This window comes from Dromiciops gliroides, chromosome 2 (assembly GCF_019393635.1).
Source record: "Dromiciops gliroides isolate mDroGli1 chromosome 2, mDroGli1.pri, whole genome shotgun sequence".
NCBI classification, from domain to species: domain Eukaryota; kingdom Metazoa; phylum Chordata; class Mammalia; order Microbiotheria; family Microbiotheriidae; genus Dromiciops; species Dromiciops gliroides.
The window spans coordinates 579,795,054-579,807,991 of record NC_057862.1 but is presented as its reverse complement, the minus strand read 5'-3'; the positions used below and the strand labels follow the sequence as shown (position 1 = coordinate 579,807,991).

General features: G+C 35.3%; 1 protein-coding gene across 5 annotated transcripts in view; it reads left to right on the top strand.

The window, feature by feature from the left end:
• The window catches only part of MEIS1 (Meis homeobox 1), a 162,487-nt gene that overhangs the window by 79,043 nt on the left and 70,506 nt on the right, over window positions 1-12,938 (top strand). For all 5 annotated transcript variants that reach the window (XM_043988749.1, XM_043988750.1, XM_043988746.1 and 2 more), the window contains one exon: window positions 10,349-10,494. In XM_043988749.1, the coding sequence (XP_043844684.1) occupies window positions 10,349-10,494 (146 nt within the window). The remainder of the gene's footprint in view (window positions 1-10,348; window positions 10,495-12,938) is intronic.

Sequence of the window (12,938 nt, the reverse complement as noted above, 5' to 3'; positions counted from 1 at the left end):
GCCCTTAGCCTTTCACAAATTCATATGAATTAGTTGAAGCAGATTGATTTCTTCCTAACCCATAGTTAAGATCTATTTCACTGAGTAATGGGAGGTTTGATGTGTGTGTAGGGAGGGATGTGAAGATTGGTATGCTTGGAGCATAACATATTGTGGTTATAGGTTTGGATGAGGCACTTAGTGACTTGGGTCCTGAGTAATGCAAAGGGAGAAAGCAGAACAGAAAAGCAAGGTGACAAAAACAAACCAGCTGTTTCAAAATTCTGCCAAATGCCGGCCCTTCACTCAGAGCCTAGCACTATTATCTCTTCTTCCTGACCCTGTATCTAGGACCCCAAATTTAGACAAATACTCTTGGTAATATATTCAATCACATACCTTAACTAGCTTTTGTTGGGCTATGCTGGCCAAGGATCTAACCTTTCTATAGAAAAGTGTGTTTCGAGTATTGTCAACTTAAAAACAAACTTTTGGAAATGGAAGGAGGAGGGAAGTCTATTTTTAACAGCATTCTAGCTTCTGTCTATCCCTTTATTTTGTGGGTAGGTAGATTGGAAACTAGAGAGAATAAGAAGACAAAATTTAGTAAAATTAAATTAAATTTAGTGTATAGAAAGAATGGCATCTTGGCATGGTGGAAAGAAAGCTGGCTTGGAAGTGAAAAAGATATATATTCAAATCCTGACTGTGCCATAAACTGACTTTGTGACCCTGGCCAAGTCACTTAACTGGCTAGTGCTCTAGGCAAAGTTCTAGGTAGGTCTATACATTACTGAGAAGATACAGATCACTTTTTGTGTTGCTAGACGGAATTTATTCATCTGGAGCTGTCTATAAAAGTGGAATCACAGGTCTATCAACTATGCCTCTGACAAGTCACTTACCCTTGCTGTGATCTAAGATTGTAAATTGAAGATGAATTGCATCAGTGAAAGGGGTTCCTGATACTTTAAAAATCTCTGCTTAGGACAAAAACCAAATACACAATTGATAGGGATGAAGAATCCCTACTAATCTTTGTCTTTTATTTTAAAATTCACAGTTCCTTCCTTTGCTATCCTTAAAAAAGTAAAGAAAAGGAACTCATGAGATAAAGGTAACAGAGAGTTCCAAAAATGTGGCTCCTCTATGGAAATCAGCAAGTAAATATGGGCCCAGGATAAGTGGCAACTTTCCCTTCTCCCCCCTCCCCCCCCCCGAAGGCATATAGGTTTAGAGAAAGAAAAAGTTTTGCTCTTCTGGTTCTAATTTTTTGTATTTGGGTTTTTGTAATGTCCACATTTGTCCTTTCTTGGAGACCATCTAGTAAGAACTTATTATTATTATGAATCTATGCCTTCCTGAATTCCACTAAAAATGAAAAACTTGATGTTACAACTCCTGATTCAGCCAGTTAAGAGTAATAGAAAGGGGGCAGCTAGGTGGCACAGTGGATAGAGCACCGGCCCTGGAGTCAGGAGTACCTGAGTTCAAATCCGACCTCCGACACTTAACACTTACTAGCTGTGTGACCCTGGGCAAGTCACTTAACCCCAATAGCCTCACTAAAAAAAAAATGAGTAATAGAAAAAAGGTGTGGGGTTTTTTTTTGTTATTTTGTTTTGTTTTGTTTTTGATACTTTGGAATAATAATAATTCTAACATTAGGGAATTGCTGCTGAGTGAAGGGGAGCTGGGGAACTTTGTATACTATTTTTGAACTACGAAGTCCATCTTCTTTTGAACCATGACTATGGATGGAACTGGGTTCAGCCCCAGTTCTGCCTTCTTATGAGAGGTAGTTTAGCTAACATTCTCTCATACTTTTTTGGCAAATTAAGCCCCCTCACCTTAGTTCTCCAGGGAAAAATTGCTTCAGGGTTAGAGTTAGTCTGATATCTAGGGTTTCTCCCAAAAGGTTAGAAAGATACTCAATGTATACAATGAATCAGGTGTGGGATTAGTTATTTCCTACATACATAAGTAACACTAAATATAAAATAAAAGTGTTCATTGACAGATATAAACTTAAACAAATGGCAGTGCTAATGACTCTTTTACTCTGCCAGGAGGTTGATAATTAAAACCAGCTAAAAAGGAAGCAGTTTTCAGTGCTGCTGATTGGGCATTTTACATTTCACCTCTGCTCTTCACTGTCTAAACAACCTGATTTCTGTGTTGTTTAATGAAACAGTCTAGGTTTGTGCCAATGCTTATACTGGTGGTCATTTTCTCTGAGAGTATTAAAAAAGTTACAAGCTCCCTGGGACAACCCATACATGCCAATTCAACTGCTACATAATCATACTATTATAATATATCTGCACTTCATTTAAAAGTATTCACTCACACCTTGCTTTCCTACACCCAGTAACAGCTACTTTCATACTGTACAGCATATGGCCTTTGATAGGAGCTTCTGAAAATTATAGAGGCCATGACAATTGCCAACATCTAATGGTTTATTGTGAACCCTAAAGATGCTGAATGGGAGTTTTTGGAAATGCTTCTTCTGTTGCAGTTGTACTTAATATTATAAGTTCGTGGATGGTAAAATAAATGATATGGAATTAACCTGGTTGGATTTCTATTTTTTATTATGTTACTTTGATCAAACTGACATAATTTTTGACTGAAATCCATATACACACAGGTATATTTGTATATGCATACATGTATGTATGTTCATATGTATGTACACACGTGCATATGTACATATACACACATACATGCAATCTTCAAAGGACAAATGTGGATATTACAAAAACCTAAAGACAAGTAATTAGAACTAAAGGAGCAAAACTTTTTCCTTCTCTAAAACTATGTATTAATTTCAATTGAATTTCAATTGAAAGGGCTAAATTAAATTCTTAAAAAATTATAGTTCTTTATAATTTGGCCCTTCCTATCTTTCCAGTCTTTTTATACTTTATTCTTTCCATATAGACTATGATCTAGAGACTGTGTCCTCTTTGCTGTTTTTAATACAAGATACTCTCCATCTTCCTGATTCTGAGCTTTTTCACTGCCCACCCCTCCATGACTTGAATGTTCTCCCTATTGATTTCTACTTCCTGACTTCCCTGTCTTCCTTTAAGTCTCATCTAAAATCCCAGCTTCTGGAAGGCCTACCCAATGTCTCTTAATGCTAGTGCCTTTCCTCCAGGATTACCTCCATTTTTTTCTTGTATATTTCTTGTTTGTTTACATATTGTCTCTCTCCTTAGACTGTGATCTCCTTGAGGGAAGGGACTATTTTTGTTTTTTTCCTTGTGTTCCCTGGACTTAGCTCAGTACCTGCCATTTAGTGTGTACTTATTAAATGACATTGAATTGACTTGAATATTCTATTCAGACTATTTCCTTTCCCCATTATGGTGAGACTGGTAAAAATATAATGGTGAGTGATATAATAAGTAGATTTTTTAGAAAAACCAACCAGAAAGAATCAAATGACTTTTGGATGCTGTTCTGTTTTGCCAGAGCATAAGAACAATAGAGGCTTAGCAGGTAGGAATCTTTAGCCTAGCAGATAGCTTCAATTTATACTTACAAGAAAGTCTGATTCATTTGAAAAGGAATGACTTTCCAATTAAAAAATTATAAACATTAGTTGGCATATTTATGATGAGCTATACAAGCATTTTGAAGGACATTGATTCATTAAACAAAAAATATTATTCTGTTGAAGGAGTACATAGTGAGTCCAAAAATACTTCCTATTTCTATTGACCGTGTTTCTTTTAGGATTTATTCAAGTGAATTATTTTCAATAATTGGATTTATGTAGAATTGTAAAGGCAAATATTAAGAACTCAAAACTCTTCTCAATGAAGTGGGGTTGCACTGGAAGTTTTAGAGAACTTATGTTCATAGCCACTAAAATCTATTTCAGTGCATTATTCCAGTGGTATGCTTGTTGATTAGCTTTTCAGGTGGTTACAAGCAGAATGTAAGCAGGTTCTATCAAGTTGTAAAGGCATACATTAGGGGTTGAGTAATAAAATTGTCATCCAAGAACCATATTAGCTGTTTGAAGAAGCTCATCCCCCAAAAACTGACAACCAAGCATGGTGATTTTGGTTTGGGGAGTTTCATAGGAACTCACAAAACTATCTACTAAGACATAAAAGTTTGACATTTTCATTGGCTGAAGGAATAGTAATTCAGATGAAAGCCAAGATCATTAGAAATATTGAAGAAGTCACACTCATGCAGAATGTTAAACAAATATAATGTTTCATTAATTCCTTGAAGAGAAACACTTGTTTAAAATGTTCAAAAAAGGGTAGTTGATTACTGTGAAATGGTCCCTAGCTAGGGATTTTCTCCCATTTGTCTTCTGGATTCTTGGGCTCTAGCTACATCTGAGACCAGACCACTGGAGTAACTTCAGAATTATCATAAAAAGCATGGACACTGAGAGCTGTCTGTTATGGTCTCAACAGTTGTCATTAGGGTTTGGACATTAACATTAAGCAGCAGCCCCATGGAATACAATATTTTTAACCAGGCACCACTCAAATTGAAGTACACCTAAATTTTCGAGTCTTGAAATGCTGTAAGACCCCAAGGAAGGAATACAATATTATCTTTTCAGGTGGCCATGCTCTTTGTCAAAGCTGAAAGAAAAAAAAATGTTAAACATAACACTCCATATTTGTGTTTTCTTCCTAATAAAAATGAGGATATGGGAGAATGATTTCACTTGAAGAAAATATTAGCAGCATTATGCCACATGATCTTTATGAATGCTTTTAGGATGACTTTCTGAACAACTTCTGAATTGCAAAAAGGCTCTGTACATAGGCTTCTCTGTGTATAAGAGGGAAAGCATGAGTTAGAGTTGGAAATGTTTTTGAAACTCTTTTATGAAGTCTCAAGTCACATCTGTAAATTAAGAAGACATTGGAAAAGTTGTGTGTTTTTTTAACTTCCAGTGAAAGAAACAAAAAAAAGTATTTACATTTGCACTGTTATTTGCTCTAGCAGTTGGAGGTAGAGATCCTTATTTTTAAAACAATGCCTTCATTAGGTGAAGAAATTGGTAGTAATTCATCTAATATATGGTTATCCACCAATACTGAAAGTTCCCAGATATTTTGGTGAAATTTTTAATGAACTTATTTTCTTTGCTCTTGCCTATACTTCTGTGTAGATGTGGGGGAATGGTGCTACTGGAAGGACAGAGAGTGAGTTGGTTGGGGGAGAAAAAGGGGAGAGGGTTTTGACCTGCATGAGAGGAACCCCTGCTGACATGGCCAGTCTGACCCATTGAATGGCCTGAATACGATAAATGCTGCTTTATCCTTTCTTGAAAGGAATGAGATAGCACAGCCTAAATGCCTGGGCATGCTTAAATAGGCAACTCTGGGACGTTTGAGTTGAGCGTGTTTGAAATCTGAGCTCTCTGACAGCCTGGGAGCTGCCACAGGTCACCTGCCTTGTTCCGTAGGGATAGGCCCAGGTTTCACAAGAAATTGTCCGTGGACGAATTGTAGTACAAATTCCTTTCTTTGTTGGTTGGCCTCTTTCACTAGACCATGGCCTATAAAATTTTGTAAAAACAATTCTTAAATATTATTTGAAAGGGCAAATGGCCCATGCTGAAAGGTTTGACAGTTTGACATATAGTGCATGGTTTTGATAGCTTGGAAACTGAAATGTGTAGCCAAGACTCTCCTACTGCTTGTTACAGGCTTGGTGTTTTTTAAATAGTGTCTTGTTGCTGTGCAGAGTTCCTATGCTCCTAGCAATTTGACAGGCAATGAGTCTGCTTCAGTGATCTTAAATCCTTTTAGACTAATTTGTGCAAAAATAGAAGAAAGAAAAAAAAAAGGTAGCACCTTTGGATCCAGTGTTCAAAAAGCAAAGAATCAGGTATCACCCATTAAGGTGTCATTCAAACAGCCATATGAAAGCAGATTACTTCATCTGCTCCCCTGATAATGCCATGCAGTAGCTAAAGAGAAAGCAACTGGAGTTCCTGGAGAGAGAGGGAGAGAGAGAGAGAGAGAGAGAGAGAGAGAGAGAGAGAGAGAGAGAGAGAGAGAGAGAGAGAGAGAGAGAGAGAGAGAGAGAGAGAGAGTGGTGGGGCAGGGAATTGGACTGGACCAATTTCATCAATGACAGAAAGGTAGTGTGAAGCAGATTCCCGCATTAGAATGTTGCATATGTGCAGGGAGAATGCAAGCCATGCCTAGTCTGTCTTGGAATAGCCAAGGGCCATGTTCAAGAGCCTCTGGCCCCTCAGTCACTGGCCTACTAGTTAATTGCCACACGGACTTCATGACACATGGGCAGATAATATGACATTTTCGGTTTCTGTCACTCGCAAACGCCACAACGTTGCTTGCACTAGTTGCTAAGAAGCTGTCAGAAACCATTAGCAGTTGGCTTAAGTCGCCCTATGGCATTTCCTCATGGCATCAGCAAAACGAGCATAAATCACCCAGTGGAGCCTACTGCTATACTAATGAGGCTGTAAGCTTGTTTATGGACTAGCATCATTTTTATGATTATTTCCACCTTTTCAGTTTGCCTTCATTTGGCGGCAGGAGAAGTCAGTTCTAGGAATGAAGTCACGGCTGACATTTTACAAATGTGGTTCAGAGCTTGCTGCCATGTGGTTGGTCAGTGGTTCTTTAAGTTGTTGGGGTTTTTTTTCCTTTTTCTTTTTCTTTTCTTCTTAAAGCGATCTTAAATTTTTAGGGGAACAGGGAAAAGAAGGAAACAAATCCTCCAGAGAACTCATAGAGGTGACTATCAAATTGCAGAGTGGATGGAAATGCTAAAGGTACAACTGACCACTTTGGCTTTTCTCTGAGATTTAGACATTACGAGATCAACTTCCAATCCTTAAAAGTGGAAGAGGTCAAGCCGTTTATTAAAAACTATGAACGAGTTTGCTTTGAGAATAGTTTGCTTTATTATGCTGCTTTTCCTTCTGCATTTCCCCTGACTTGTGCCGGACAGGACCAGGGTTTATTGTTTTAGGCTTTTCTGAACATGCACCAGTATTTACACTGGATTGAAAGCATTTGCTTCCAATGAAAATCTTGTCTTAGATTACAACCCAGCAGTGTAATTTCCCTCCCAGATGGGAGTAAAGTAGCTGTATTTGCCTAAAAACAGTAGGAAGAACAAACTGTGCATTAAGCCAAGGCTGTTTTTGGCTTGAGCTAATGATGTAACAGAAACCTTTTATTTGGGATAGGTCACTGCCAGGGATTGAAGGAGGTGATCTGGATCTCCCTTGAAAGGTTTCTCCATTGTATCTACATAAGTCTTCACTTAAAAAATTCTGTTCCTAATGCTTCTGCTTTCATACAGCAGAAATAAACAGGAAAGGTTCTGGTGAGTGTTATACATGGAATGCAGAAAGCCTTTCCCCTCCTAATGGAGTATATAATTCAGGTGCCCTCAAGGCATGCTTTCAGGAATTTTTTTGCCTGAGGTAATGGGAAGCTAAGGCTGCTTTAAGGCCTTGATTATCTATTGATGCACAAAGCTGGAAAAAAGTCATCTCCTCTGGATTATAGTAGATATTTCCATAAATTATCAATGAATTCTCTTCTATGCAGGCACTAGGCATTTTCTACTAAATTAATTTGAAGGGATTCTGAAATAGAAAAAAAAATTAAAGAGTAAAAATAATTATGGGGAGGGAGTAAGAAAAAAATGTCATTAGGTTAGAAGTTTTTCCTCCGTGTTTAATCATTGAACAAATAATATGTATGTCTCTTTTCCTAGGTTAATTTTGGTAAACTGAAAGTGGATTAGCCCATTGAAATTTTAAATGCTGTTGAGTTGTTTCCTTGGCTCATGTTTCTTTTATGAATTGTTATTTTACATGGTGAATTGCTTCTCTGTATAAAAAGCCTCTTTAAATATTGGACTTTAAAAGAATTTATCATTCAAATCTGTCTGGAGCCTTCCTCAGACTCTTGGTTATGCAAATAGAAATAAAACTTTTCCTTTAAGCTCCTTGAGGGCAGTGAGCCCACTAGCATCTAATAATGCTTTCTACACAGTAGGCACTCAATGTTTATTGGATTGGGTTGAAGTATAAATACTCACAAAGGACTGTTTGAAATCCAATAAATTCAGCCAAAGAAGGCAACCAGAAAATTTCTTATGCTTTTTTATGTGATCTAATTTTATTTGATAGGATAAGATTATAAAACTGGCAATATATATAATATATATTTAAAGTCTTAACTAAGTGGAGTTGCATTTTTATCTCTGTCCAATGTGCTTGGTCATTTTTGCTTGTTTTGTTTGTTTGTTTATTGGCCAAGGGAGTTAAGCAACTTAAGTTTCAGTGGGTTGCCTAGGGAAACTAAAATGCAGGTTTCTATATGTAGTGAGAAAAAAATTACAGCTATACTTTTTTATAGAGATATACGGATATAACTAAGAGGACATTTATAGATAGGAAAATTGATTCAATTCTATTCTATATAAACACATGTGTGTATATATACACAACACACATACACATACATGTATACCTACATATATATGTTCATATCTCGGAAGTGATACTATAAGTTGAAGGATAGCAGGATCATGTGATTTTTACAAAGAGTAGTACCTGGTATACATATGTGTATGTGTGTTTCATACACACACACACACACACACACACACATACATATAACTTGAAAAACCATTTAATGGAATCTTCTGGTTCTTTAGGCCATACAGCATGCTCCTCTATTATTTCATTTACTCTCATGTATATTCAGTAAGCAAACTCTCTCTTACTTGCGAATGTATTACTAATCCTTACCTCTATATTTCTTTTTAGATCGAACTGTTTATTTCTAAAAAGCAACCAACATGTAAAGAGTGGTAGGGAACAGGTTCTAAGTTCCTAAAACATATTATCCTGCTATAGCTTATTGAGAAGGGAGTTGGATAGAAGCTGTAAGACTTTTCAATATGGTCTATTTGGTCCTTTGTTGCTTTTCTTTTTGTTCTTTCCGCTGTTGTGACAAACGTAAAAATAATAGCGCCTTTGCATTCATACTTATGATTTATTTTGAGTCATATGATTATTTCCTCAGAAAGTATATTTCCTTTTAAATATGTACCTTTAAACATTTACTACATCCTAAAATATAATTTTATTGCCTCATGGGGTCAACATTTTTCCTCCCAGAGGAGCAAAGGACCAATTTTATAATGGAAATAAATAGCAAAACAGGATTTAATATAGAGAAATATACTTTACAGGCAACTTTTTAGCTCCAATCATGGAACTTCAAACCTAGAAAAGACTTCCGTGATGATATAACCATGTTCTAGAATATGTCTAGAAGATAGTTTGAGTTCAATGACACTTTTAAAATTAAAACTTATTTCATATGTTTGGCTATTAGGAAAGAAATCGAATTCTGCCTAATGTTTATATTTCTATGGTATTTTAAGAATGACACAATCCTTTTCATGCAAAAACCATGTGGGATAGACAATATGTGTATTTTTAACTCCATTTTGTAGATGTGACAAGAATAAAATATATGTAGATGGACAAGAACAGAATAAATATCATGGTTGTGATTTGAATTCAAGGCTTAGGATGCAGACTGTTGCAAGAAAAAAAAAATGCTATACTTGAGTCAGAGGACCTGCTTTTAGACCTGAGCTCTGCTGCTTATTACTTGTCTGACCTCGATTGATTCACTGAACCTCTCTTGGCCTCAGTTTCCTCATCTGCAAAATGATGAGGATAGATTAGATGACCTCTCAGGGTCTTTCAATTTCTAATTCTGTGATCTATGACCTCAAGTCTAGTGCTCTCAGATGTCTTATTTGAGGGACTATCTTAATGTTCACCTACTGTTTTAACTTTTCTTAAGGTTTATCACTGGTGCATATGATTAACATCATATGCATCCTCACCCCTCTAACCTGATCCCAAAAATGATATATGGGATTTGCCTCCCCTAGAAGAATAATTCATCACCTGTGGTGGTACTTGTCATAGTACCATGTTTAATCCACATCAGCAGACAATCATATATCTATTCATCCAGTTAAAGTAATTTTTCTAAAGAAATAATTAATAAAGACCCTATATTTCCCCACTAATTACTTTGTTCCTTCACAAACTAAAAAATTGGCTGTTAAATCAATTTGCTATTCTGCTTAATTAGAGAGTTCTGTGTTTGGGGTGAAGGTTTTTCAGAATTAGCTATTTTAGAGATTAAATAGTACTTTTTTTCTGTCATTGGCAAAACAGTATATTAGACTCTATTACATTTTAACCACTCATGATTTTGTTTATATCCAAAGGCAGTTTTTTTTTTAATAAATCATGTCAAGGTAGCATCAGTCAAAATTTGATTCACTATATTTACAGGTGATGGCTTGGACAACAGTGTAGCTTCCCCCAGCACAGGTGATGATGATGATCCAGATAAGGACAAAAAGCGTCATAAAAAGCGTGGCATCTTTCCCAAAGTAGCCACAAATATCATGAGGGCGTGGCTGTTCCAGCATCTAACAGTAAGTGAACTCTAACTGACTTATGTGAAATAAACACACAGTGTCCTGTTTGTGGTAGAAAATAATATAATTGTCCAGAAGTATGATCTCTTCTGGACTTGCAATAGTTAAAGAAATAACTGTTAACACAAATTTTACTAAGGTGAACATGTACTTTTATACATAATATGTATTTATGTGTGTGGTATATGTATATGTGTGTATATATATCCTTTCTGAAAGGATTTTTGCTTGAAGATCATCTTTGTAGTCTTGTCAAATTCAGCACACACATAAGATCAAGAATATATAATAAGCATTTGTGATATAAAGCGTGTATAGAAATAACTTTATTTGAGGAGGTAATAAGTGAATTGTTTAAATTCTTAATAATATTTATTTGTTTGCTTGTTATTTATCGTGGAATGGGAGGAGTCCTAGCCTATGAGTTCATTAGTATGAGGGAAATCCCAGTATAGAAACTCCTACAAATTGATATTATTTGGGAATTCATGGTCTTAAAGCAATTTGGACTACTCAGAGGACCTGCCTGAGGTTACAAAACCAAAATATGTCAGATACTAGACTGTAAATCATACCTTTCTGATGACCAGACAGACCAGCCCTCTATCACCTCAATGACTATTACGAAGAAATCCCATTAAAAGAAGAAAATGAGGCTTGCTCATTACACAGTACGATTGGGTTTCTGCCAATGTTTTGGTGAATTTGGTAAATTGTTCATTAAAAACCCTCATTATGACACTGTGATTCATGATAATCACGCAACTTTTTTTTTAAAAAAGGCTTGAATGCATTCACTTCTGTTGCAGAATTTTCATTTGCTTGAGGCACGGTTCCAAAGTGAAAGTTGTGTCACTGTATTTAGAACAGTAAAGGAAAACAGCAATATATAGTCAACTCTTCCTGTTCAATCCCTTGTGACTTTTCAAACAGAGTAACAGTTTATATTGTCTGTGTGAGTATTGCTGTTTTCGCTGCAGGAATTCTGCTGGAGATGTGAGAAACTAGAGATACTTGACTATACCACTGGGGAATTTGTTTAGTTTGGTTATTGTTCTGAATGAATGCTATGCACCAAACATTTTAAATCCTAATATCTTAGACTGTATTCTGTTTTAATACAATATGTAGGATAACTTAAAAGGAGGGCAAGATGGAATTTTATGTAAGGATAATAGATTTTTTTAAACAAATATCACTCTTTAAGATTACAAAGGATTTTTGTATCAATAATCCATTGCTTAAGTAATTCCTGGTCAGGTTGTATAAAGATCAAGTTTCAAAATAAAGTCAATGATATTCAATATATAGTAAATAAAAACAGCAACACAGAGACAACGTTGATATAGGAAATTAAGTTTTAAAATATGCTTTAAATTAAGTGTAAAAGATTAAAGATTTGTTTACATGCTTTTAAATGCCAGAAGGAAATTGACCTTTATTTATTTTCCATTTGTAAAACTGTATATATTTTTAAAGTTTTACAAGAATATTTTTAGACTGGGAACTCTTTTTCTGAATTTGTGGTTTTTCTAATGTGTCAAAATTAGCCTTCCCTTGTCACAAAAGTAAACTGAAATTGGGGATATCAGCCACTGAATGACACACACTTGCCATATTTAAAAAGCTTTGCTATTCAGCAAATCTAGTATTTAGCCAAATGCCATGCTAGCTCTCCTCTTCAGAGATTAGGCATCCAGCAACATTGAAGAATATGAATGATTGCAGATTGCTTTTCTGTAGAATTGGAAAGAAAACAGAGCAGCAATAGTAACTTCACAACATACAACACTTACCAACATTAAAAGTTGAAGATAATTTCATTTTGTTGTGGGTTTTTTTGGCAAAAATTTTAGGAAAAATTTTAAATAATTTTTAATTGCTAGATGAGCAATTCTCAAACTTTTTGACCTCAGGACAACTTTATAATCTTAAAAATTATTGAGGAACTTTTGTGTTTGTGGGTTATAGCTATTGATATTTACTATATTAAACAATTAATTAAAGTATTTATCAATTTGTTTAATAAAAACAAACTCATTATTTGTTAACATAAATAATAATTTTTAAAAGTACAGAAACACAAATATGTTTATATATATTTAATAACATGTATATGTGTGTGTGTGTGTATTTGCAAATATTCTTAATTTCTGGCCTAATAAAAGACAGCTAGATTCTTGTATCTGCCTCAGCATTCCATCTGTGGTGATATGTTGTTTTGGTTGAAGTATAAGAAGAAAATCTGGTATCACACAGACATATAGTTGGAAAATGGAAGAATATTTTAATAGGAAAATAATATCTTAGTATTATTGTGAAAATAGTTTTGATCTCAAAGACTGACTGAAAGAGTCTTGGAGACTCCCAAAGGTCCCCAAGGACTACACTTTAACAACTGCTGCTATTGATAATAGTTAGCTGCTATTATCCCAGTGTAT